Source organism: Serinus canaria, chromosome 3, assembly GCF_022539315.1.
Source record: "Serinus canaria isolate serCan28SL12 chromosome 3, serCan2020, whole genome shotgun sequence".
Classification (NCBI taxonomy): Eukaryota; Metazoa; Chordata; class Aves; order Passeriformes; family Fringillidae; genus Serinus; species Serinus canaria.
In genome coordinates, this window is record NC_066316.1 from 19,084,553 (window position 1) to 19,108,219 (window position 23,667).

At 39.5% G+C, this 23,667-nt stretch overlaps 1 protein-coding gene across 3 annotated transcripts in view; it reads left to right on the forward strand.

Moving 5' to 3' along the window:
- The window catches only part of EPRS1 (glutamyl-prolyl-tRNA synthetase 1), a 37,776-nt gene extending 29,065 nt beyond the window's left edge, over positions 1–8,711 (forward strand). For all 3 annotated transcript variants that reach the window (XM_018921258.3, XM_009096391.4, XM_009096392.4), the window contains 8 exons: positions 80–181; positions 743–898; positions 1,019–1,216; positions 1,574–1,747; positions 4,003–4,163; positions 5,626–5,704; positions 7,997–8,061; positions 8,336–8,711. In XM_018921258.3, coding sequence (XP_018776803.1) covers positions 80–181; positions 743–898; positions 1,019–1,216; positions 1,574–1,747; positions 4,003–4,163; positions 5,626–5,704; positions 7,997–8,061; positions 8,336–8,486 — 1,086 coding nt within the window. In that variant the 3' untranslated portion in view covers positions 8,487–8,711. The remainder of the gene's footprint in view (positions 1–79; positions 182–742; positions 899–1,018; positions 1,217–1,573; positions 1,748–4,002; positions 4,164–5,625; positions 5,705–7,996; positions 8,062–8,335) is intronic.
- Positions 8,712–23,667: the final 14,956 nt, after the last annotated feature.

Here is a 23,667-nt window from a genome sequence, read left to right on the forward strand (position 1 = left end):
TTGCTTAAAAACATTATTTGTAACAATGATTTGACACTAAATTGTGTTAATTTTTTTTTTTTTGCTTCGGCCCCTCCAGCGCTGGGAGTTCAAACATCCCCAGCCTTTCCTTCGTACTCGTGAGTTCCTTTGGCAGGAGGGTCACACAGCATTTGCAACATATGAAGAAGCAGCAGAGGAGGTAAAAACAAATGCACTGGTGCTTCTCCTTTCAGCAAGTTACCTTACTCCATAGCAACACAAACAAATCTTTGTACTGAGACCTCAAAGAAATCTTTTTCTTTGAGCACCCTTGTGAAAAATGCCAAGTTTATTAAAACCCATTTTTTTCTCAGATGTAACCCATTTCTGAGGCTTCATTCTCTACAAACAATATGGGGAGTTTGAAGAGTGTGATATATAGTGTGTGCTTCCCTTAAAATGATTTTTTTTAAAAGTACTTAAAATCAATTTTCCTTAAAAATTTAGATAATGCATCCATGTTGTACTGCTAGAAGTTTTAAAATTTTATTTGCCCAGTTTTAAAACTTTTTTCCTTGTTTTCTGTCATGACTTACAGTTGTTGCTTTTTGATTCAGGGAAAATAACATCCAAAGTTTAAAGTAATTGAAGAAATCTTAGTTTCTAAACAAAGTCTTGAGAAAGTGTTAAATCTTAGAGATTTCAGACTCTGTCATGTAAAAATATTTCATGATGTAACAAATGCAAAATACTGAGTAATTCTGAAGATTGTTTATCATAGGTGCTGCAGATACTTGATCTCTATGCTCGGGTGTATGAGGATCTCTTGGCAATACCTGTTGTGAAAGGAAGAAAGACAGAGAAGGAGAAGTTTGCTGGGGGAGATTATACAACCACTTTAGAGGCATTTATATCTGCCAGTGGAAGAGCTATCCAGGTATTTACCTATTAAAATAATTCTTTTTTTCAATTAATATAGGAAGATGAAATATTGAAACTGATGCTTGATGGACTTAGCTTTCCATTGAATAGAATTTTCTGTGTGCATCTATTTCAGGGAGCAACATCACATCATTTAGGGCAGAATTTCTCGAAGATGTTTGAAATTGTGTTTGAAGATCCCAAGAAGCCAGGAGAAAAACAGTTTGCTTATCAGAATTCCTGGGGCATTACAACTCGGACTATTGGCGTAATGACAATGATTCATGGGGATAACATGGGATTGGTACTCCCACCTCGTGTAGCCTGTATTCAGGTGTGTAAAAAATGCTTTAAAGTGCTTCAGTTTCCTTTCTTGTCTTGGCATTCATAAGTATTTCATGTCAGGCAGCTGGAAGACTTAATATAGGAAGGAGCTGTCTAGTTACAGAGTAGCTGTGTGATGTTAATAACAAATGATTAGGATACTTGTGGTGGACCAGTCCCCTTTGATAGTTCATCCTTTTGAAGTAATGTTATCTGTGCCATTAGTATGAATAGGGAAATATGTCCTTCATTTCTGAGAGCATGAAGGAAATTACTGGAATATAGGGCCACTATATTGGTTTCAAGTTTTTTTAACTATGAGCTAATTTTTTTTGTAGCATAAAGTACATGTCCTGTTCTATTGCAGGTTGTAATTATTCCCTGTGGTATCACAAACTCCCTTTCTGAAGAGGACAGAGAGGCTCTGTTGAAGAAGTGTAATGAATATCGTAGCAGGCTGCTTGCTGTCAATATCCGTGTCCGGGCTGATTTAAGAGACAACTACTCACCTGGCTGGAAGTTCAACCACTGGGAACTTAAGGTACTATTCTTTCCATGAGGGGTTTTGAAGCCTTGGTGAGGGGAATATATGAGGTATGCTATGTGTGCCCTGTGTTCTGAAGGCAAATGTGTTCTGTAAATTAAAATCTGCTGCCTGATAATCAGTGATCGCTTTAGTGAATAAATGAAGAAAAGGTGTTTTCAAAGACTTGTTCTGTTTGCTAGGATTTACCTGTCATTAGGGATTTTTAAACCTCCAGGGCTCTGCTTATATACCTAGAAATTTAAATTAGGAGCATAAATTACTTTCATTTTTAGAAAAGTGTACTAATACTTCAGTGTGTCCTGACTCACAGTAGAGCCTTCTGTGCATACAGCAGAACAGAGAAGATAAACCTGCAGTGTCAGAAAATAAAGGAGCAATTTTTTTGTTTCAATATTGCCATTTTCCCCTCCTGTAGCATTTGAGAGGAACAGTTCTGCTTCCTCTAATATAAGAGGCTTTTATAAAACAGAAGTAATGATCAGACTAAAACAGTGGTAATAATGGTAATTAAAAATTGAATGACGAGTTGAGTGTTGTTATGGAATCATATTTTTATTCTGAATTTAAAATCAGTTTCAATATGTTAATCTTCAAAGTAACCTGGTAGAAGTAGCCCAAATTGTTCAAAATTCCCATTGTCTCAAAGTTCTCTTCCCTTTTGTAACCTTTTATTTTAACGGAGATCTAGTACTGTGAAGCCATGTTGGAAAACTTTCTAAATAAAATTAGGTTTTTCAAGGAGGCACACAGCATAGGGTAAACTTGATATTTTTCACAATCTACTAATGTGTCCACCATAATAGCTAAACTGCAACCTCAGGCTCATTGCAGGAACAATACACTCCTTTTATTGAGTGTATAAAGAATTTTGTAGGGTAAAAAATACAAAGGTGCTGGAATAAGAAGTAAAAGAATTAACTGGAAAATATTTTGCCTTATGCACTTGTCAGCTTAGCAGACTTGTGATGTTACTTCCTAAAAAAACCAAGTCAGTGGTACTTCTTTTGTATTGTCTGGTATTAGTTCCACTGCTTTCTTGGGAAGTCTTCCTAAGGGATCATGAACTATTCTTTCACTTAGCAGTATTACCATTAGAAGTTCTGGATACTCCCTTCCAAATTTTTATTATGGAAACAATGCTTTGTTGGCATAAACTAGAATGTTCAGTTTGAATTGCTTGTCAATAACAGTTTTGAGAAGGTTTTTATATAACTTTGCAGCAGTAGTAGATAGTTCATTGATCAGATGGATTTTACTGTATTATTCACCTATTTAGCATAATTAGTGTAGTGGGGGCAGAGGGAGTATGGGGAATCACTTGGAAGCTGGGAACCTGAGGAGATCCCAGAGTACACAATGCATAGAAAGCTTGGTACAGGTTTTGATTCTCCTGTTCATCTCTTGAACACTGTAGAATGGTTTTAGCTTATAAACCTACTGATTAAATTTCCTTGGGGGAGAGGGGGGGGACAATCCTCCAAAATGTATTTTTATTCACTCTTTTCAATTCCTGTGAAAGAATGTGTACACTCTGGGATACATGTTAGGATGTAGAGAAATTAAGTTACATGGTAGACTCTTAACTGACTCTTTTCAGTGACATGGAAAATCTTTTTGTTTGATGATGTATGTGGGATGAGAAATTACATCTTACCACCAAAGTTTATGATAAACTTTGATAAACTCTGAATTACTTGAAATTACTTGCTTTGCTAAAGCAATTAGCTGTTTGTAGTCAAATATTCAATGCAATTAATGTTGGTATTAGGGCTGTATTTAACAAAATTTCTGCTGTTTGGTGTTAAAGCAATACCTGTTTAATGCTATTGAAAGCATTTTTTGAAAACAGAATTAAATGTATTATTGGGTGAACTAGAACATTATAATTGCTTTGGAAGTCTTAATTGTTTAGACTTTTAAAAAATCTGATTTGCAGTATGTGAGATAACTCACTGCAGTTTCAGCAGTGCTTCAGTATTACTTGCATGCTGGCACTGATGCAGTCTCCAAGCTAGTGAAGCAAAATAGAATGCACAAGTGAAGAGAATGTGAATGGGAAAGACAAAAATGCATTAAAGCTTTGGAATATATTGTGATTTTTTTTCCGAAGAAACTTAAATGAATCAAGTGAGTCTATATTAAGACTGGACTTTAAAACAAACAAAAAGCCACAGAGAGAGAGAGAGAGAAAATGAACTATTGTGAGAATTACTTCTTCATCCCAACTTCTAATATTTTTTCCCACGAAGGGTGTCCCAGTCAGAGTTGAAGTGGGACCACGAGACATGAAGAGCCAACAGTTTGTAGCTGTTAGAAGAGACACAGGGCAGAAGCTGACATTGTCTGAACATGAAGCAGAAGAGAAACTTAAGCAGATCTTGGAGGAGATCCAAGCAAACCTTTACAGCAGGTAAACTAAGAGTTACAGTAAATGGCTCTGCTAATCACAGATGCCCTTCATTTGTCAGAAGAACTTCTCACATTAATAGTTTATCGGTGCAGAAGGACAGGTTAGGCTCATCTTCCTGTTTGTCTCGTGTAATTTTCTGCCTCTTAAACTCCTTCACATTCAGCAATAGGTGCTGCCTGTTGTTCTTATGAAACAGAATGTAAAAGGTTGTGAACTTACTTTAAAAAATAGATCCGTGAGTTCATGTGTATTATTAATAAATAGATACACCATAAACACACCATAAACAGGTGTGACCCATTGGTCATTTTGTGACCAGTGACCTTAACAATGCCCAAGGAAGGGCAGCAGAGCTGCTGAAGGGTGTAGAGCACAAATCCTGTGAGGAGTGGCTGAGGGAGTGGAGGGGTGTTTCTTCTGGAGAAGGGAAGCTCAGGGGGGAACCTTATCACTCTCTACAACTACCTGGAAGGAGGGTGTAGTCAGGTGAGAGTTGGTCTCTTCTCGCAGGTAACATGTGACAGAATAAAAGGAAATGATCTCAGGTTGAGCCAGGGGAGGTTTAGATTGGGCATTGGAAAAAAATTTATTCACTGCAACTGTGGTCAAACATTGAAACAGGCTGCCCAGCACAGTCATGGAATACTCATCCATGGAAGTGTTCAGAAAACATATAAATGTGCTTATGGACATGGTTTAGTGGTGGGCCTGGCAGTGTTGGTTTAGTGGATGGACTCAATGATCTTTGAGGTCTTTTCCAGCCTAAATAATTCCATGATCCTTTGTACAGGACTCATTTGTGAAAGATGCTTTTTGGTGCAGAATTTTGAAAGACACAAAGCTGTCCAAGTAACTTTAGTAGCTGAAGTTCTCTGTCCAGAAGTATATTTTAAGACCCTATTGGCTTTCACAGGATAGCTTTCTTGTGAGCAATCAAATACTTTTGAAACTGTTTTTTGCCTTATTGCAAATACCAAAATCCCTCACAAGTCTGTCACTGCAGATTTTTGCTCGTAAGTCCGCTGAGAAGAACAGGGTGTTGGCATGGCACTGTGGCAGATGAGCTTTTCTATTTCCTTCTCTGGTGATCAAAATTGTTTACAGGCAGAATATTTTTACCTAGTTCAAAAGCATCTTGTGATTTAGATTTAAAAGATAATTTTAAAAGCAAAATATACATCTATAGTATTTATTTCTGTCTGCTTCAGGTCAGTGTTTAACTGATGGGCACAACAGTGTGAATGAGCACAGTGAAATGTGCAGCAACCCATCAGCAATTAATCAAAACTTTACCTCCTTGAGGATCAGTAGTAAAAAAACATAACTTTATTAGGAAGATTCTAATGAATATATAGCTCTTTTTGTAACCTTTTGTTTTTACTGTCTCTGAAAACTCAGCTCATTGGGCCAGTGAGTTTATGTGAATAAATCTACCCTGACTGAATTTTTTTCCTTTTCTTAGAGCGTCTGAGGACCTAAAAAGTCATATGGTGGTGGCCAGTAATATGGAGGACTTTCAAAAAGAGCTTGATTCAGGAAAGGTAAGGGGATTTACCACTTCTGTTCTTATGCTGCACACCCTTTTTATCCATTACAAATAATAGTTTTATTAGAGTATACTTTTAGGAGAGAGGAATGTAAACATTTCATTCAGGTTACAAAAACCTCACTGTCATTATTCTAATGCAGTGACAAAACACTAAGTCTCGTATAAGAGTCCAGGTAAGAGTTTAAAGTACAAGCTATTTACGTCAAGGAAGTTTTACCTTTATGACCTAAGTAGAAGCCATTGAGTTCATTAACAATTACTGCAACTCATTAACCTCCTTAGATTTATAGTAAAAATAACCCATCACGTGGATGAGTGAGTTCTACTGATCTAAACATCTGTGAAAAGGTATTGAAGTTCAGATGAGAGATTAAGTCTTCAGCACAGAAATGAGCTGCTGTTTCTTTTACGAAGAACTGCTGACAGAATTTTTTAACCCTGAAATTCTGTCACAGATCAGGTTGGGAAATTGTTTATGTGTTTGGATTAGTGTGTTGAAGAGGTAGGATCCCTAACATTAATTAGTAAGGTTGTGTATTTTATAGAGAGAGATCAGGGGGTTGTGTACCAATTAGATCCACTTTGAAAATGTCAAAATTCCCTATGAAAAATGTGCAAGTGCCAAGAATCTATAAATACTCTGTTAAACTTCAAAAATAATTTTAAGTTATTCCTCATTAGGCTTGACCTTCCATTATACTATTTTCTTGTATTTCTATTGCACTTAAAATTTAAAGGAATAATGATGAACTTCAGAGGAGGGACTGATTTAGCAATGTCCAACACTCACTGTTGTGTGCAGCTAGATTCTAGATATGACAAAGAGAATTAAGCTGTTTTTATAATGCTTAGAATTCTAATGTAATCTAAATATAGTTAAGCTTGGAAATGTGAATAAATAATTTTACATTCCATGTTGGACACTTCCACTGTTTCGGTACTTAGGTTATATGAATTTTTTATGAGCTGCATATCTGAATAAAAAAAAAATTGAAAAAACACCAAATATGAAAACATGAAAAAAAAAATGAAACAAACACCAAATATGCCATTTGGTGTTTGTTTCATTCTCTACCTATTTTTGTTGTATTAACATAATTTTATAGCATATGTATTCTCAATTACTTGAAATTGCACTCTGTCAGCACTGACTACTGTTTAGGAGGAAAATTTTTAAGATTAAATAAGTGCTCGTGTTTAATTCCTGCTGCTGTTTTTCCCTTAATGGAATTGTAGACTCTTAGCTCTTTAAAAATGTGGTCTGTTTTTTATTTCACTAACAAAAAAATTAATGCAAGAACAGTGTAGTAGAGTGGTTCCTTTTTTCAGTTGCAAGAAAGTGAAGCTATAAAGTGAAGTCTACTTAAGGTGTGTTCCAGTTAATGGCAAATTGAGAATTTTGCAGTAAGAATGTAAATTAGGTAAAAGAAAGATGCACTGAGTAAACCTTATTCACAGTTTGAATAGAATTAAAATGAATGAAGTCTGAATTTAGTAGCTGAGGTTGCCCTCAGCTGTCAGCATTTCTTGAGTGTTCAAATGTTTGTAGGGGGTGTCTTTTTAACAATGCTACCTCTTGGTAGCAAACTGAATTTTCTCTGTGGAAGTCCATTAAAAATAAAAAAAAAGCCAGTAAAATTGAATATAAAACTAGGGGCAAGAGATCTGCTCCAGTAGCTAAGAGCAGTACAGAGAGGAGTGTGTGACATTATGATTTCGGCCTTACTCTCTCAATTGTCTTCAGTTAAGCTAAGTGAAGGAAAGAGCAGGAAGCTGCACAACCACCCCCACGCCCCGCCGGAGAAATGTGCTGTTGGTGATTCTGTGTTCTAAAAATAATGTATGTTCAGAAAAAATGAAATTTCATAGTAATGGAATTAAAATGGGAACTTTGTTAGGGCATTGTCTTACAGTGTATAAGGTGAGCATTTGCTCAGCAGTTTGAAAATTTTAAACTTTTCCTGAAAAACAGAACATTTGATAAAAAAAGAGTGTTTGTACATTGCACAGAAGAAAGATGTATTTGGTTAAAAAAAAAAATTAAATTTAAATGGTGCTTTGGGTTGGTGTAGGATTTTCCGTACTGCACTGTGGAGGGATGACTGTGCTTATCTCTTGCTCTGTTGAAGTAGAGCTATTAAAATTCAGTTGGAACAATTGGAACTTTTCCCAGTTTGAGATCTGTATATGAGATCTGAAGGTTTAGGAATCTTCCAAAGACAAAGATGATTTTTTTACATGTATAACTGTTGGGTTTTTCTCTCCCCTCCTCTCCTCCCTTCAGATTGTACAAATCCCTTTCTGTGGGGAAATTGAGTGCGAGGATTGGATCAAGAAGACCACTGCCAGGTAAAGTATAACTGAGCTTGAGAGTATATAGCAAGATCAAAATCAAAATGGTTTAAATACAAAACAGGAATGCAAGATGCCTTTGGGTATAACACTTATGTACAGACTCCTGCTGTCCTACATAATTCAATATATTTACTTCCTTAGCTCTGGAACTTTGATAACAATGAATGTAGTTTTAAGATTTATGTACAATACGCTTTATTGCACTTTTATTTTTAATAGAAATATTTATTTATGAATGTATTTATTTATTAATATCTTTTTATTTCAGGGATCAGGATCTTGAGCCTGGTGCTCCATCCATGGGAGCAAAAAGCCTCTGCATACCTTTCCAGCCACTTCGTGAACTCCAGCCTGGAGCAAGATGTGTGTGCGGCAAAAACCCTGCCAAGTTCTACACCCTCTTTGGTCGTAGTTACTAAATCACTAGTGAAAGAACCTTCTCCTTTATCTGTGAATTGAACTTTTTTTAATAAGACTGAAATAGTCCCTTAAACTTCAATCAGTTTTGTGACCTTTTTAAATAATTCAAAGACAAAGCCATAAACCATAACCTGGCTCCCTAATGGTCAGTCTTAGGCTAGCAGTAATTCACAGACTTTTCTGTAAACATCTCCAATAAAATAAAGATGTATTGTGAGCTGTAACATGTGGTGGGTTTTTTCTGTGTTGCTCAGTAGGGAGGAATTAGGTCTCCTTTGCTCGGGTCTTTTTTTCTGGTTTGGTGCGTGTATTATTTTCTTATTTTCTGATTTGGTACATTGAGAAGATGCTTGAGAGGTTGGAGACAATGTCATAAAAACTACAGTACACTTCAGCGTGCTGACATCTACTTTCTAGATAAAACATCTGCTTTTAATTTTGCCTTCAAAATTTTCAGTAGAGACTTGCTGCTAATGTAGGCATAGTAATTACTACCTTTAGAAAACTCGCCTCTGAAGCCAGGTCTTTCAAGGAATATTTTCATAAAAACATAAAATCCTAAATGGCTTGAAAGGGGCCTTAAAGATCATCTCACTCCAACTCCTCTGCTGTGACAGGGACACCTTCCACTAGACCACGTTGCTCAGAGCCCCATCCAGCCTGGCCTTGAACACTTCCAGGCATGGAGCATCGACAACTTCCCTGGACAACCTGTTCCAGTGCCTCCACACTCAAAGTCAAGAATTTCCTCCTAGTATCTCACCTGAGCCTGCCCTCTTTCAATTTAAAGCCATTCTCCCTTATCCTATCACTATTTGCCCTTATAAGTCCCTCTACAGGTTTCTTCTTGTCTCCTTCAGGTACTGGAAGGTGCTCTAAGGTCTCTCTGAAGCCTTCTCGGCTCCAGGCTGAGCAACCCCAACTCTCTGGAGCCAGTCTGCACAGGAGAGGTGCTCCATACCTCTGTGTCTCTTTATCACACTTATCTGGACCCATTCCAGTAGCTGTACATTGTTCTTATGCTGGTGACCCCAGAGCTGAACACAGCCCTCCGGGTGGGGTCTCACAAGAGCAGAGGTAGATGGAAAGAAACACCTCCCAGATTTTCACCCCCTTGTAAAGCAAATTTGAAAGATTAAATAGGACACCTTGTAGCAAGGTGCAGGTGGTGGCCATTTCTTGCAGGTATTTTGCCAAGCTCTGTTTTTCTTATTTTGCAAACTGGCCTTAATGGCTGGCTGACAGTGATACTGCAATGAGTAATGCAAAGGCAGTCTGAAGAGAGTCAAGTTCAGTGCTAGAGATTTTAGCTTGTGGTTATATCAACAGCATGTTTCATAAAAACTTTTTTGCTTTTCCTGCACTTACCAAGTGTTGCTCTAGCAGAGGAGGCTGGATGTTACAGAGTTGCAAAATTATTTTTAAAATAGCATCACTTCCACTCTGAGCACAAGATTGGCTTTAAAAAATAAAGAGGTGGCCCTGGCACAAAACAGTGGTTAGATGACACGCGCCTGATTTACTTTTTTTTCTTCCTGTATGTTTGAAGGCTGTCTAAATGAACACCTTTCTCTGAAAAGAGCATAGTGAAAACTTGGTCATTAAAAAGTTGGACCAGTAAGATCCTCCCCAAACTCTTCCTGGCCCAACACTACATGGCTGCCTGTTTTCAAAAACCTGGTTCTATGAAGCAGCCATGGTCTAAAGCATGCAGGAGCCTTAGAGTGCTATTGCCAAATCTCTGTTTTTCAAAGACATGCAGAATATTTGCTTTTCCCCAGATTCCTGTGGTCAGCCTTCCTAGTCAAAATTTTGAATGTTAAAATTTGAACCTGGCCTGTCCAATTTAAGATCATCAAGTCTTGTGCTCCAGTTTTTCCACAGACAAGTGCAAAAATTTTTAAATATTTAATTTCAGCTTTCTCAGAGTGCTTGAAACTTAGAAATTCTCTGTGATATTCTTTGGATTATGGTTAGTCCTGAAGGGTTTGCTTCAATTGCATCTTAAAATCATCTATCTTGCATTTGTGTAGATACTTTCTCAGGTGTAGTAATGGGCAAAGGATTTAAGGAAGGATTTGTCTATGCCTGCGTTTGTCTTTGGATACAGTTGACAAAGCAGGTGAGTGGCTTGAAGGTCTGTATCCTGGTGTGCTGCCTCTAATGCTGGCTGGGATTGTACTTTGAGAAAGAGTGAGCCATAGCACCAGAGTGATGTTTTCACAGCCTGAAATGGAGGGTGACTAAGAGTAGCCTGGAGAGGGATGTCTTAGGGTATAAGAGGCAGGAATGTGCCCAAATTTTTTGGCAGAGCAAACCAGATTTTTAAGAATAGATGAGGACTTACAGCTCCCACTGAAATGCTCTACAACACCCATATTTTAAAAATCAAATGTGGAAGCTCTCAGTAACTCAGTACAAAGGAAAGGCAAAACTAAATGTATCCTCCGACCTTATCAGTTTGAACAAACAGCCAACCTTCAATCAGTTGACTGGATCAAATCTTCAAGTAAACATGTTGACACACTATTCTTAGAAAGTAGTTGCTCTGAGCCAACAAATGGGTTTGTTTGAAGACAGATTTCACAGAAAGCCAGCTTTTTTTCTTTTTTTTTCTTTCCACCCCTCTCTTACTTTTCCTGAACATATTTCTTCCTGGTCATAATAAGGCTTGAAGGGTCTGAAATGTTGATACCTCACATGCAGATGTCCCTGTGATGATCTTCCACAAGAAGGCTAATATTTGCCTGGGAGAGATAACATCCATGTCAACTATCCTTTTGCCAAAGGCACAATCTGAGCTATCTCTGAATCATTTTAGAAAAAACTTGCAGACCCTGAGTAGATTCTGTCTGTAAGAAAAATAGATATATGAATTGGAATAATACACTGCTGTTGATTAAATGATACTGCTTTGTGTTTACAATAGAATTGCAAAATTCTTGGTGCTCTTTAGTTCTTGTGTACTGATAAATTTGAGTCACGTTGTAAAGAGGGTGTAAGGGGAAGTGCTTTAACATAGTGGTAGCAGCTCCTTACTGGAAACAGAGCACAGGTGAACATTTTAGCTCTGCTGCAGAGGGAGCACTTCATTTATCTCTTGTTTTGGTAATCACAACCTTGTGTTAGGCAGGGCTTTTGAGACTGCTAAAGCTTGACCTCCATGTGTACCCACTGAAAGGAGAATAACTTGAAAAACAATTCTTACCTTTCATGCTCTGTAGTTCAGGTAATAAAATAAGTAGTAAAACATCACTTTAATACAAGAAGGAGAAAAAAAATGCCGTGGAAATAGTTGGGGTGGAAGTGGTGACACAGGTGTGAGAAGATGAAAAGGAAGATAAGTACGTGCCGGTTTTCAATGTTGTAATTAGTTCTAGTAGTCCACCCTTCCAGGCTTAATGATGTTCTTAAAATGGCAGGAGGAGGGGAACCCGTGAGTTGCAGCTGCAGTGTGTGGGTAGGCAAATGACCAAATGTTAAAAATTACGTATGATGGCAGGAAAGGCTTCTAACAAACTGGACTTTGAACATAAATATTTTGATTGTTTAAACCCTGTGAGTAAAAATCCAGATGAAAACGGGGGATGGGTGTTTGTTTTTAACCTAAAGTTAATTCACCTTGGGAATCCTAAGGCCAGCAGGGACAATTGGTCAGCTCAGGTTATCAATATTATCTTATCTCTCCATGGCTGTACTGCATGTAATTCATGTAATTTCCTTCTGTCCTACCTCATAACTAACTGTGTGCATATATGTACACAAATGGGCATTTTATGTAAAAAGCTGGATCATAAATTTTTCCAGGAAAACACCTGGTCTTACGGCCCATACTGCCTGGTATGCCATTAGTGGTAGTTCATGAGTTTGTGTTAATATGGGGACGCTCAGAGCTCAACAGCTCAGTGACAGAAGATGTTACTGCTTCAGGATCTATTTTCTAAAAATGGCACAAAGTACCAGCTAGGACATCAGCAGCTTGAACTTCTGGTGGTTCTTTCCCCAGTTCTGACTTTTATGTGCTAGCATATAAGAATTGCTTTGAGATTTTGAGACAGGTTTTCATAATGGAAAAAAACCAAGATGCTTTGGGTTTGTTGTTAAGCCTCAGCTTCCATGTCCACTGGCAGTTTGTTTAGAAAATGGCCTCCAAAATTTCTCAATATACATGAGCAATGTTAAAATGTGCTAAAAGTACAAGAAGTTGTAGTATGATTGTTGTATTAGGTTGCTAAAATGGAAGATCAATGCAGTTGTCTTTGAAGATTGTTCTACAGACAACATTTTCAGTGAGTCTCACAAGCAGTTCATGTTCACTGTGCTCTTAAAAATCGTGTCCACCCAACATGGATTTCAAATGTCTTTTTGCGCAGGTGTACAGTAAGAGTTTTTCAGTACTAAAACTACTGGCAACAGAAATGGCAGGAACAGACATGAGAGGAGAGTTTTATGCAAAAGAGAGGTCTTTTCTAACCACTTAAAATTCTGAGCCACCTTCTCATGCCCTCCTGTCTGGGCCTTACTCAGTTTTTCAGGACACTGACACTGAGTGGAGTAGCAAGTGCTGGTGCTTCCAGTAGTCTTCCTAGGTTTATTTTTGGTTTTGTAGGAAAAAATGCCTCCTGAGGGTGGGACACTTGCACGACTGGAGCTCTCAGTGTCTTCACATGACAAATCTCGCCGAACTGCCCTTTAAACTGATTTATTGTTTTACTGCTTCCTATAAAAGTGGCTCCCAGGCGTGAGCAGCCCTGACAGCTGAAGGGCAGGATCGCGGGCAGGGAGCTGCTCAGCGCCGTCCCCGCAGATCCCGGGAGCAAGGGCCAGGGAGCCGCAGGAATGGGCCGCTACTCGGGCCGCAGCAGCCGCCTCATCCTCATGTGCGTGGTCAGCCTCGCCATCTTCGCCATTGAGATCTCGGTGGCCTACGTGGGCAATTCCCTCTCCTTGGCCTCAGACGCCTTTGCTGTTCTCTCCCACTTGATCTCCATGATCATCGGGCTGCTCGGCGTCCGGTTCAGCCGCATCAAGTGGCACAAGGCCAGCACGTTCGGCTTCAGCCGGGCAGACGTGCTCGGGGCTTTCGGCAACTCTGTCTTTGCCACTGCGCTCATGTTCAGCATCTTCGTGGAGGCTGTCAAGAGGTTTATCAACCCTGAGAAGACTGAGAGAGCGCTGCTCGTGCTCATCATTGGGGTTTCAGGTCTGTTCTTCAACCTGCTGAACTACGTTATCTTCATGGAGTGCTGCTATTGTCATGCAGTCTCCGGGGACGCCGAAACAGGTAAATAACCTCAGGTGGCTGCTCTGCCCCTGGCACTTCTGCTTGGTTATAGGGACTAGTTACTGCTTCTCTGGGATGGGCAATGAAAATGTAATTTTCTTCACTCTTCTTAGCAAGGGGGATGGATTTTATGCCTGAACCTGTGCATTTTTCCAGCTGTTGCCACAGGTGTTTATCAGTAAGTAACAGGCAAGCAGTTTAAGTGTTGTCTTTCCAAAGCATACAGTGATCTGCAAGGGAAAATTTCCTCCCTAATCCACTGGCTGGCCAAAGAGAGGACAAAGCGTGCTACCACCCTAAGGAGATACTTGTTATAAAATACCTAATCCCGAAATACCAGTCATCCCCAATCTCCACCTCTCAATATTTTAGTAGTTCTTTGGTAACTTTTATCAGAGATGTGGTTATCTTTAGAGTAGTGTTCACTGTTTGCAGGAGACAAAAGAATAGGTAAGTGCAAAAGGAGAGTCTCACCCTTTCTTGTTTAGGGAATACATTGTGAAAATATTTGGATGCTGTCTGAAAAGTCCTGTGACTACAGTGCTGAGCATTCTTTATTGAAATTTGTTAACCCGTCCTTGGGAGACCATGCAGAGGAGAATTGGGTGTACTTGGCCACAGAAATATTTTGCAGGACTTTCTCTTCAGTGCATAGAGTTTTTGCCTTTCAGTTTAATTTTCTTAGCGTAGGATTTCAAGATTTCTACATTTGGGAGGAGAGATGGGAGCTGATATTTTTATTCCTGGAGAAACTGTCTCACTTTGTTTAATGTAAGATACATGTGAGCTCTTTTTCTCTCTTGGAATGTTTTTATATACACCTACAAATGTATTTCTTAAAACTAGAAATATTTCGGTTGAGATAGGAGCCAAATATTTGCAAAGTGTCAACTGGATGGGCTGGGGGGGAAGCTGAGAGCCTGGCTGAAAAAGCAGCTGCTCTTGCATGCTGCTCTAGGTGAGGTAAGGTAAGTTCTGTGTTTGACTTTCAGGCCGGACAGGGTTTTGGAACTAGAAATTAAAAATTTGTTAGCTTGTGTTATATGCTTAATGTGTTTTCTGATGGACTTTTAAATTGGAAAATATTTATGTTTATTATTAAAGGTATCTCCAGATCATATTAAAGCTTTAACTTTGTTGCAGCTTAACATTAAAGCCAGATGCATAACTGATTTTGGTGCCTGCTTGTTTATATGCCGACCTGTTTAAAACTGAAGCTTCTTTTACTCTAAATTTCTGATGATATGGAATTTTCTGGGGGATTTGATTGGATTTTGTGCTGGGAACTGTCAGCAATTTGTGACAAAGTCTCTATTTACGATGACTTATGAAGGCATCTTCTGAAATTGTGCTTCTGAATGAAGTCAGGGAGGAGGAACACATCAGCACTTACAAAGGAATTAACTGAAATTAATGGCAATTGTGTAGCTAATGATGATCTCACTGAATTTCCAGGATCCCGCTCCTAATAACTTTCTGGGACAACACATCCATCCCTCTCCCTCCAATAGACTCATGTCCAAAGAACCAGCAACTTGACTTTGTTTTCAACTGAATTTAAGTTGCATGAGCCAGGGATGAATTTTGTACTTTCCCATAAATATAGTGTGTAGATTTGCTGGTGGTTTTGCCTCTCTGTTTCTGGTTCAGTGAAACTTCACTGCTTCCAGTAGTGCCTTCAGGCAAGATAGTGCTGTTTTATACAATAGAGGAAATGCTCTTTTCTTCTGGACTTAATTTTGCAATTCCCAGTTAGGTAAAATTCCACATTTATTTCCTCTAATCCTCTTTATAGTCAACCTGAGTGGGATTTTATTACATTTCTTTCAAAAGAAAGAACAGATAGCTGTAGTCTGAAAAGTATACTTGCATGTTTCACATATATTTCAAGGATATATTAAAAAACATGAAAAAAGAGGAATTCCATCCCTCTGCCTCTTGTCATCCTGCATATGAAGAAAATATGCCCTTTCCTGGAGCATTAAGGCAAGGTGAATTTTCTAATGTGTCAGCACCACTAGCAGAAATTCAAGCAGATGGACATGGTCTCTGAGTGCTGCTGGTGCTGTCCAGCTTTCCATAGGCAACACCTTTGGAGACACCTGGGCAGGCTCCAGACATCAGTGATGGTTTGCTGGAAGGTGGGGTTTGTAGAGTAGCTCTCTACCTCTTAAGCTTTCTAGGGAATGAGGACAATTGCCTTCACATCTCTCTTCCTCAGGCAGGGAATTGATTTAAACCACCCTCCTGTTTGCACCACTTTGAAAAAAACCAAAGCAAAAATTGAAGAGAACAGGTCCATCCCCTAGTGCTGAACTGTGTGTGCTGAGGGCAATAGGGGCATCTGAATCCACTGAGGCAAATTCTTCCATGTGTATTAGTGCCACAATTAATCACCACAGGGAGCAGTTCATCTCATTGCACTGTTGCAAGGCTGACCATTAGGGATGGAGCAATTAGTTGGCAGGTTTCCTTTCTGAAAGCAGAGGCAGAGTGACATGTGTCTATAATGAGCCCAGTGGACTCTGAGGGAGGTGTTTACAGGTGGCAACTCAGCTCTTCATTTTTTCCCTTGTTCTACAGCTGTACTCCTCGTTTAACCCATTGCAACATCCACTCCCCAAGTTCTCATCTTAGTACGAATTTTCTTGTTGAGCAAGTTATAAATGTGTTTTTTCCAAGTTACCATCCCTGTTTACCCAGGCAGAGCCAACTTCCTCTGTCATGCATTTTCTAGGTTTGTTTTGCTTCTCAACCCAAACTCTTCAATCCCTCACCGTTCATTTTTCTGGGTTTTGCTACCCTTTTGCTCTGTGTCCTATTCCCTAAGTCTTCATCTGCTGCCATTCCCCTTTGGCTCTCTTTCTCAGTTGTTTAAGTTACAGCTGTCCAGCTGTAAACACCTCTCTCTTCCCCACAGGTGGAATTCAGGTCTCTCTGTCCTCTAGGTCCATCCTTGTGGATCATTGGACTTGATTCAGACAAAGGCAGCTCCCCACACCTAGTCAGGACTGGGAGGAGAGGTCAGCAAGAGAACAGGGAGGACATGCCCCTGTTTGTTCTTTTGGTGCTGGCCCAGACCAGCCACTATGAGGTATAAAAGTATTTATATGCCCTCTGAAGGAAGTGCTATGTAGAGGAGTTTGAGCCAGCTGGGCCATCAGCAAAGGGCATCATGGACTAGTTAGTACTTCATCTTAAAATGTAGGAAATACTTGTTAAAATACAGAAATATTAAAACTTCCCTGAGAAACTTTTCCCAGAAATTGAAATTCACAGACGACTCTTCATGCTGCTGCTGTTGGAAATGACAGAGCACCTTCAACTACAGCTTTCTGGCATTTTTGAGGTCTTGTATCTTACACAGAAAGTTTTGGCACAAAAATGAAGAGCATGGCTGAATAGCAAACAAATGAAAATAAAAAAAAATCATGCTCTCATAATAAATACCAGACAATTTTAATACTGGCCATACACCTTACAATCAGTTGTGAAAATACAGAAGCCTGTTTTGCTGCACACAGAGACCCAATTACTCTTGTCCATGTAGGTCAGTGCAATTGTCCCTTTGACTCATTTATACACAGTTTTAAACTGTTAGAGGAACCACAGCTTGAAAAGCACCACATTAGTCGGATCCTAGTAATTCTCTCTTGTTTGTCTTGAGAAAATAGTCTGATCATAGTAATTCTCTCTTGTTTGTCTTGAGAAAATAAATAAAGGTTTAACCTGGAGAAAACATTTGTTCTGTTGTCTTGTGATCTGTACAGGGAGGTGGGGAGGGAAGTAGGAAATAAAGATGTCACCCAGCCCAACACACTTGACACTGAGCCACCCATAAAATGTCTCAGACTGGGAGAAACAGCTCTCATCTTCTCATGAGACACTTCATGGTCTTTGCACAGCTCATTAAATAAAACATGTTCTATGTTAGCAGCCAAATGCCTTTTGCTTTTAATGTCCCTGTTTGTGCAATTTAGCAGGTATGTGAGCTTTTGGTGTGGCATCACTGCTGGGTCTTGATTCTCCTCTTTCAGTGTGCACCAGCAGCCTGCCTCTCAGATAAAAGCTGGAAAGTAAGCTAGCAGTCACACAAATGGAAAACATACCTTCTTTCTCCTTATGGGCCCATGCAGAGTGAGTTTCTTTATTCTGAGGCTTGCAGCAAGCTAGATCTTTTTTCCAGGCTTTGCATGTAGGAGACATACGGGGGCAGACATGTGAATGAAGAGAGGCACTCACCTTTACTGGCTGGGTGATTTGGGAAGGCTGTTGCTGTAGTATTCTGGAGTAAATATTCACATCCGTTGGTGTAAACGTGCCTATCCCAGGGAAAGTGAGAATATTTAAAGAACAAAATAAGCAAATAAATGGCTGCTAATCTGTATCTTAATGTCACAGACCTTCCCAGTGGGGACCTGGTGAGCTAAAACAGGTAGGTATCAAAAAACAATTGTATTTGTAGCTGTGCTTTCTGATTCAACAATTCCATAAATGCATCTTGCAGGTAGCAAAAATTGCCTGGGAATTAAAGTTCCAGAACAAAGGATTTCAGTTTCTTAGGTTGTCAGCCTGAAAAATTTAATGATGACTTAATTTAACCCCATTTAGAAGAGAAAAATAAGTTCCCTGGTTGGAATAGCTTTCTTTCTCAAATGCACTGCTGAAAGTGTGACAGACGTTGCCAGGTCATGATGACTCAGAGACATTTTTAAGGAATTAGAAGGAAGGAACCCTGAGTGTAACACCTGTAACAACAAACCTCTGGCTTACTCTGCTTTTTCCTGAAAAGCCTAAAATCCTTTCCTCAAGATCAGCATTATTCCGTGTTTCCTTCTTTTGAGTGTGTAACCAGCAGGTTGATTTTATTTTTCCCCGAAAGCACCAACCCTTCAGCAAACCCTTCACGCCGATTCATCCCCTGCTGCATTCCTACAGACGATTGTGGAACGCACAGCACCAGAGTGTGCCAGAAGACAGCTCTGTCACGCAGTGCATACTCATCCTCAGGGTTTATGTTGCCTCTGTAGTGCACCGTGACATCTGTGCACTACAGAGGCAACACTCCTAAACATTACACATACATGCAGGAATATATTCTTTATGCTTCTATTTCCACAAATCCCAGAGGTGTTAATGTGCTGGCATGCAGGTAAACAGAGCCTACTGTAACAATATAGATTTTATGGCTGTTCTGGATATAGTCCTCTCAAATGGAATAAAAAGGCCAAGGTACAGTCTCAAGGTAATTTTAAGTGTTTATCAAATGTTTAAGACTGAACACAGATTTTTCTGAAGATCTTCTTTAGTTTAATAGTGTGGCAAATAGTCCTCATCAAAATTTTCCAAAGCTTTGCTGAGCAGCCACTGAAAGGGTAACATGATTCGTGTTAATTTATGTTCAGTGGAGCTCTAATACAAAGTGTTTGAAAAGAAAAGGGAAGAGACTGTGAAATTTTATTCAGCAATGTCCTTCTGTAAGTTTTCTTCACAATTTTGAGTGCTCTTCGAAGAGAATTCAAAAGATAATCTGGGGGTTAGTTGTCAAAGAGAAAATTGTGCATTGAAGCAAGTAAAAGCAAATGTTTTAGGGCTACATTGTGTCCAAAATGGAAAGTGCAAAATGAAAAAGTGAAGTCTCTGGGTAAAGCAAGTAAAACGTCCCTGGATGGTTTATGCAACAAGATAAAGGTGAGATTAAACTCTCTGAACCTAGATTCCAACAGTGCTAGTGCTGCTGAACTTTGGGTACCTGCCTTCACTCTCAACCTTGAACCAATTCCTTAGGAAGGGCATGAACAGACTCTGAGTTACATCACAGTATCTGGGGTGAGCTGTAAGGAAATCAAAGGACTAAGATGACTGAGTTCAAAGTCATAAACAGTTTCAATACAATGGGGTTTTTTAAGGTTGACATGTGTTGTATGTTAACTGCAATTGCTTTATTTGGATGTTCCACAGACAGTTTGACACAGGCATAAGTCTGGTATCAGTGTCAGTCTAGAAATGCTTCTGATATAAAAAAAAGAAGCTTTTGCAGTAGGACTCAATTTACAGTGATGAAATCAGTGAGTGGCTTTTTCATCATGTTCTTTGCAATGGGCTGTGCCACCTGGAGAAGGTCATATGTAGGTATAAATATATATAAATATATATAAAAAGTGCATTTATATGAGAAACATAAGAAAACTACAATTTTTTAAAAAGTGAAGTATTTGAAATATTTCAGGAAGCTTTATCCAGGTCATAGAGAAGACACTGACTAAAATATGCAAAAAGATTTTTATGCTGGGTGTTAAGTGCAGAGAATGGTGATTTGCAAGTAAAAAACCAAACAACCATCTTAAAATAGGGAAAAATATAACAAAAAGAAGACATTACAGCCTAGGAATTAAATAGTCCCACAGGTTCATAATTTCAGATTGATCCACCAGTATATTCAAGTGAAATTTAGGAGAGCATGAAAAATACATTCCCAGGCCAAACTCCAGCACCGAGTCTCTCCCCAGGACAGTTTCAGGACTGTCACGAAGAGTAACAGGTGTGATTAAAAATCCAGCAACATTCACCTCTGTACTCTGCCTAGGACACTGATAAAGCTCTCCCCAGACTGAAGTCTTGCTAGCCTAGGTTTCTGCTCTCTGGGTTGAAGTAGACCTAAAGACTTCCCAGCCATTCCATCTTTCAGTCTATGCCAAGAAACCCCAAGAAACTTCCAAGTGTGAAGGGGGGACACAAATAAAATTAGCAAGGAATGAGGAGCAAACCACCTTCCACAAGTAGGTCTGTTGGCTGGTGTTTATTTTGATCTTCAATTTGTGGTTGAATTTATCTGTGGCAGAAGCCAAACACACGGTTTCCATTTAGATTTGCTGTAATTTAGTCCACGATTCCTAATTTAGAGAAAAAAGCTTCACAGTTAAGGACCAGGTCTTCTTGGAATGAGCCTTAAAGGCCCTCTCACAGCTACACATTGCGTGTCAGGCTAGGGATGCTGCCTTAAAATGTCATGTGCCCAGGATCAGCCTCAGCTTTTTTAGTACAAATGTAATATTTTCCTTCCCACAGCCCTAGAGCTTAGCAACTCCTTCATTACATACAGCAGGGTGTGGGTGTTGGCTTCGTTCATTCTCTAGTTTCTTCCAGGTTATTCCTGAAATGTGTGTTATAAATAATTTTTATGATGGGTTAAAAAATAGTCTGGCAGGACTTTGATAAGCAGAATGAAGAGAGATCTCTCTTAATGGTAATGCTAATGGTTCCTTATTTTCATGATTCTTTTTGCTATCCAAATTCTACAGAAGCATGAGACTATGAGTGACCTTATTTTCATTCAGTAGTAAAAGAAAATTACCATCGTTGCTGCTGTTATTATTGTCATATTTCATAATTACAGAGATATCCTACTTTGAAAGGCTGGTGATGGCTTCTCTGGAAGGAATTAGATTTTTATCTAATAAAAAGGTAGATTTTTACCTGCCACCTTGAAAATGAGTAAGCTAAGGAGGATGTGGCACAAAAGTGCAAAATTAAGTGTGTCATAGGGAAGGCCAGTAGCTATTGAATGTTTGTCCTGTCTTCTGAAACAAGAACATGTTAAGTGAAACTATCAGGATGCAGATTCAAAACACGGGGAGAAAGGTGATAGGCTGTGAGAGTTGTGGTTGTTCAGCCTGGAGAAGGAAGGGCTCTGGGGAGACCTTAAGGCACCTTGCATTATCTAAAGGAGCCCACAAGAGAGCAGGAGAGGGACTTTTTACAAGGGCAGGTAGTGACAGGACAAGGGGGAATGGCTTTAAACTGGCAGAGGGTAGTTTAGATTAGATATTAGGAAGGAATTTACTCTGTGGATGGTGAGGCACTGGAGTACATTGCCCAGAGAACCTGTGGATGCCCCATCCTTGAAAGTATTCCTGGCCAGGTTGGATGGGGCTTTGAGCAACCTGCCCATGTCTCTTCCCGTGGCAGGGAGGTTCCAAACTAAACTATCCTATGGTTGTTTCCAATTAACGTTGAAGTCTGTGGCTCTTAGTGAGAGCCTGGACTAGGACATGAAAGAAAAATCCTCTGAGGGCTACAAGATACAGATATCTAGCTCAGAAACTCACTTGGGCTGAAAATACCTGAAGAATAAGAGGGTATTAAGGGAAAGTGTACTATCTACTTACCCTGCTTTATGTTACATAAGCATCCCTTTATGGCCTCAGGTGGGGACAGACTTGGCTGCCGATGGCTAAGTGTTAAAAACTGGGGTGTTGAGTACTTTGAAAGCTTGGTACACAGAGATCTTGAAGCTTACAGGAGTGCACTGCATCTTTGGGGTTCAGAAGGGAGGTTTTCTTGTTTGTAATAATTTTAGAAGTTCTGAAGAATTTTTCTAATTTTAGTTCCTGATTAGGATGAGGAAACTGCAGCTTTTCTCGCAGCATTGTAGCTGAAACAAAAGTTTCATCATTCAGTCATTCAGAAAACTAAAGTGCTGGATGACCTTTTCTGCATCTCCTAAGAACTTGTTCCAACTCAGCATAGTCAGAAATGGGGAGCCTGGGATATTTAGGCTGCTTTTTTCTTTAATAATATGTAGCTTGTTCAGGCCATCTCAGGGCTGGATAAATAAGTGAAATCATAACATTCTACTGTTGAATGTCTACAGTTAGTGTAAAACACACATGGATGCCAAGCACACGGCAGAGCAATCATAGACATGGTTCCTTTCTGAAAGGATTTGAGACCAAATGTTCTGATACTGCAGGTGGGTTTGAACAGGCAGAATGGAAGTGCCAGAAAGGGGGAAGAGCCAGAGCGAAAACACTGGTAGTGGAGTCAGTGGCTCCCATGTTCAGGATCATTGCTTTCTTTTGGACTGTGTGGAAGGAGATCAAAGCAGAAAAGAGCTACATATTTTATTCTGAAGATTCACCTGAATTATTTATTCTTCTTATTGGAAGCAACAACTTCTTGAAAGAGAATGATTGAGGTAACTTTGCTCACCTGGCAGTTTTAGGAGCTGCTTGTCTTTAAGTGATTGTGGCACCTGGATAAAGAGAGAACAGGGAGGTTTGGATGCACAATGAGAAGACTAAAAGCTTGGATGTCTAAGAGGCTTCTAAGTAGCCATAGTGCTAAGGCCCTTGCATGGATGAAGAGCTGGTCAGAAGTTGTCCTGGTTTTGGCTGGGATAGTTCATTTTCTTCACAGAAACTGGTACAGTACTGCATTTTGAATTCAGCATGAGAAAAATATTGATAACACTCAGATGTTTTAGTTGTTGATAAGTAGCAGTTAATCCAAGTCAAAGAGTTTTTGGTTTTCCATGCTCTGCAAGTGAGGAGCTGCACAAGAATCTGAGAAGGAGCACAGTCAGGATAGGCAGGACCTGGACTGGCCAAAGGGTTATTCCATACCACAGTGTAATTTTCAGAACATAAGTTGAGAGGAGGTGGACAAGAGTTACTGATTGCTGCTGGGGGATGAGCTGGACATCATCAGAGGGTGGTGAGCAACTGTTTGTGCATCATTTGTTCCCTTGATTTATTTTTGGTTTGTTTTGTTTCTGTGGGTTTGTTTGTTTTACTTTGCTTCAACTATTAAACTGCTCTTATTTCAACCCACAAGGTTTCTTTACCTGTTTTTCTGATTTTCCTTCCCATCCCACCTTGGCGGGGGGAGAGTGAGAGAGTGAGTTGCTGTGTGGCACTGAGTTGCCAGCTGGGCTTAAACTGTGATTGAAGATAAGAAACAGAGGGATTCCATAGATGGAACAGATCAGTTCCAAAACAATGTGTGCTAAATGTTCAGAACAGAAAAGTGAATCAAATGTGAGACCATGCAGGGAAAGGAGTAAATGAGACAGGACTTCTGCTGTTCCTCTCTATCAGTGTATCTGTGTATCTCCT